Genomic DNA, 3476 nt, shown 5'->3' on the forward strand with positions numbered 1-3476 from the left:
CTGAAAAAAGGTCCATGATGTAAGAAGGTCTGTGATGTCTCATGAGTAACAATTATATTCTGAATGGCATTGGTGCAAGCAGGGAGCAGCAGATTGGAGTGTAGGGCCTGCTGAGTGGGTCCCTGTGCCGAGAATCAAGATTGATCCAGTGGCCAGAGGGTGGTCACCTGTCTCTGCCCTTTAGAATATTCCAGGACAGTAAAGGCTGGCAGAAGGATCCTGGTTGCTGGAGGCTCCAAGAAGAAAAGTATGAGTGACTGTGATCTTTCCTTTTCTTTGGGTATCTCATCATTTTTAGTTGAAAGTCAGATATCTTGTAGAGTCAGATATCACAGTAGAGACTGAGGTATTTGTTTGGAAATGGGCACGCCTCTTCTTTTGGGGGTCAGTCAGTCAGGAATTGAGTGGTTTGGATGATGGTGTTGTTATGATTAGCCTCAGTATACATGGGCTTCAGATTCCTCTGGCATTACCTGTGCTGGTCTTCCCCACTGCAGCTCTTCCCTCTGCACCCGCTTCTCAGAGACGACCTCCCTCCTTGCTCTCCACCTCCCCCAGCATAGATTGCTGTAACTTGTTACTCTGCACTGGCTAGACTGGTGGCATGGTGGCAGGGCTTCTCTGTTGTCCTGGTTTATCCTTAGTCTGGGTGGGTGCTGTGTCCACGTGGGTCTTGGGAGTAGGACCTTTTCAGTGATCTTGCCTCACACCCAGCACTAGGGGAGCTCTGATGATCTGGCCCCAGGATGGTTTCCTCTCACCGCCCCCAGGGGTAAAGAGTTTTTTTCTCCTGTCCCCTTCCTTGAGTGTAACAGGGTTTGCTGCCCTTCCCAGGTGCTTAAGGCTTATTCTGTAGGAAAGTTAGGGGAGAAGAATCCAGGAGGGGCTTGGTGTCTTTCTCAGAGTAACTGCTGTACTTTCCCCCAGGCCTGTCCTGCCCCCAGTCTGTCTCCATGAGCACCTAGTGAGGTCCACAGAGAGGTGAATAGATGCAACTGCTGCCAGAGTTTCTGTGCTCTCACACTAGTTCACACGGCCTTTAACAGTTCATTAAAATGTTAGCTGAATTCTTCTTCCTGGCTTATATGGCACCTGCACCTGTTCAGGCAGACAAGTGCTCACATCTCGTCTCCCTGGAGGTGCCTGTCTTTCCTCCTTGCTGCTGTCAGGCTGGCTGGTTGTCCTGTAGCCTCAGCGTTCTGCTGGGTTCCAGAAAGGTTATGTTTGTGTATATTATCTTCTTCTTTTCTTGTTCTGTGTGGGATCCATGCTCTTTCCAACTTTCTCCATCCTAAGCAGAAGCTGAAGCCTCCTTGAAATTGTACTTCCATTCTACTTTCCTCCTCCCAGAATTTTACCCTAAGGCAATATATTTATTCATAGTATACAAGTTATCATAAGGTAATATATTTTTTATTGTTAATATACAATTGTTTAAAACAATATAAATATATTCCAGATTTTTTATATACAGTTGTCCATTGGTACCTGTGAGGCACTGGTTTCAGGACCCCTGGAGGATACTAAAATCTTCAGATGCTCAAGTCTCTAATATAAAATGGCATAGTAGGTTGGCCAGTTAGCTCAGCTGGTTAGAACATGGTGTTGTAACACCAAGTTCAAGGGTTTGGATCCTCATAGCAACCAGCTGGCAAGAAAAAAGGTGTAGTACAGTATTTGTATATAACCTATGCACATCCTCTCATAGACTTTAAATAACCTCTAGGTTACCTACAATACCTAATACAATGCAAATACTATGTAAATAGTCATTATACTGTATTTTTACTCGTATTATTTTTATTGTTGTACTGTTATTTTTATTGCTTTTTTAAAAAAATATGTTTGATCTGCAGTTGGTTGAATCCACAGAGGCAGAAACCATGGATACAGAGGACCAACTAAACTTATTAAATATAAAAAGGAAATGTAATTGGAAATACATTCCCTTAATAAGCTGGATGCTGGATTATACTACCTTGTTTAAAGGAGGCTTCCTAATACCAGTATTTTTAATTGTCCTTTAGTTTGAAGTCTTGGTGGTTATTCTATCCCAGGATAATGAACCAAGAAAGATTCAGGCTGGGCAAGAATAGGACTTTTTTAAACAATTAATTATGTTTTTAAAATCAAGAATTGGCCTTTGTTTCATAAAGTGGAAGGGAAGGTGGGAGAGGGGAACTCGCGTGGAGCCTTATTCTCAGTGCTTTCTCAGGCAGGTGAAGTTTAGAGAAAGTGCATTGGAAGTGGTGGATCTTAAACTTGGTTCCATTAAAAGTAGCTGTGCCCTTGACCCCTGGGGAAATCTTCATGCAACCCCAGTGCATGTAGAGTTTAAACATCATTCAGTCCCATCTTCTCTGAGTGTCCTTCCATCCTATCGTCCACTTCTGCTGCTTGCAAGTTCTGAATGTGGAACACGGAGCCAAGCTTCGGTCCAGGTTTTAGACAAGAGCTGATGTGAGGTTGGTAAAGAGCCCGTAGGGCAAAGCCAGGTAGGTATGGAAATTGCTGTGTCCTCAAGAGCACACGTGTGGGAGGGTGGCTGTGCCAGCACTGGGTGAACTGCACGGACCATGTGGGAAGGGAAAGACTCAGGTGTTCACCCAGTGGTTTCTTCAAAAATCTTTGTGACAGGAAAGTAAATGGCTTTCCCTTCTCTGCTTAGATCATCATGCTTAGGAATGACATTTACCGCTGCCGAGCGTCAGGCATCTTTCTTCGCTTGGAGGGCGGAGGCTTGATCGCCGGCAACAACATTTACCACAATGCGGAGGCTGGTGTAGACATCCGGAAAAAGTCCAACCCACTCATACTGGTATTTTTCTCTGCCTTCATTCCCTGTTCACGGTGGCTCTCAGTTTTGGGGAACCTTTTCTGAGGATATTTCAATAAATGTTGCCATCTTGAATTTATATGCTTCCTGTTTGCAAGTGGTTCCTGCTCTTTTTTCTGTGTCCTTGTGGCTCTTGTGTCTCTCTTTCTCCATGTATTGGTAGTGACTTTGGACAGGTTGTTTCCCATCAGTCTCCCCATGGATAAGGAAGAGGACCAGATAGACAGGGAAATTTCACAGGGCCCTGCCTTAGCCCTGATATGCTGTGGTCGACTCTGAGCTTGGGAAGAATAAAGATGCAAAGTCTGCCCTAAAAGACACATATCTAAAAACAAAAAACTACAACAACAAAAACCTGCCAAGTTCATTCTTTTCTATGAAAAGAACATTTAGAATATTTAGTTCTGAAGATAATTTGTTTCATGGACATTATGAGGGCATATTAAGTTTGATTTTTATGCCAGAGTGAAAACCTCTTAAAATCCTAGAATATGAGACCAGTGATAGCAGAAACTAGTCCTTTTCCACTCTAGGTTTTCCTGAGAGACAGATTTTGCAGAAATTGGGAAATGTGATAGACTTTTTTATGGGCTTTGAAAAATAATATAGCCACTTTATGCTTAATTCTTAATATATGCCA

The 3476-nt window shown here is 43.3% G+C and overlaps 1 protein-coding gene across 1 annotated transcript in view; it reads left to right on the plus strand.

Annotated features, from left to right (window-relative positions):
- Positions 1 to 3476, plus strand: part of FBXO10 (F-box protein 10) — a 31644-nt gene that overhangs the window by 6461 nt on the left and 21707 nt on the right. The window contains exon 3 of the mRNA XM_008587333.1: positions 2669 to 2818. Coding sequence (XP_008585555.1) covers positions 2669 to 2818 — 150 coding nt within the window. The remainder of the gene's footprint in view (positions 1 to 2668; positions 2819 to 3476) is intronic.

This window comes from Galeopterus variegatus, unplaced genomic scaffold (assembly GCF_000696425.1).
Source record: "Galeopterus variegatus unplaced genomic scaffold, G_variegatus-3.0.2 Scaffold11, whole genome shotgun sequence".
Classification (NCBI taxonomy): Eukaryota; Metazoa; Chordata; class Mammalia; order Dermoptera; family Cynocephalidae; genus Galeopterus; species Galeopterus variegatus.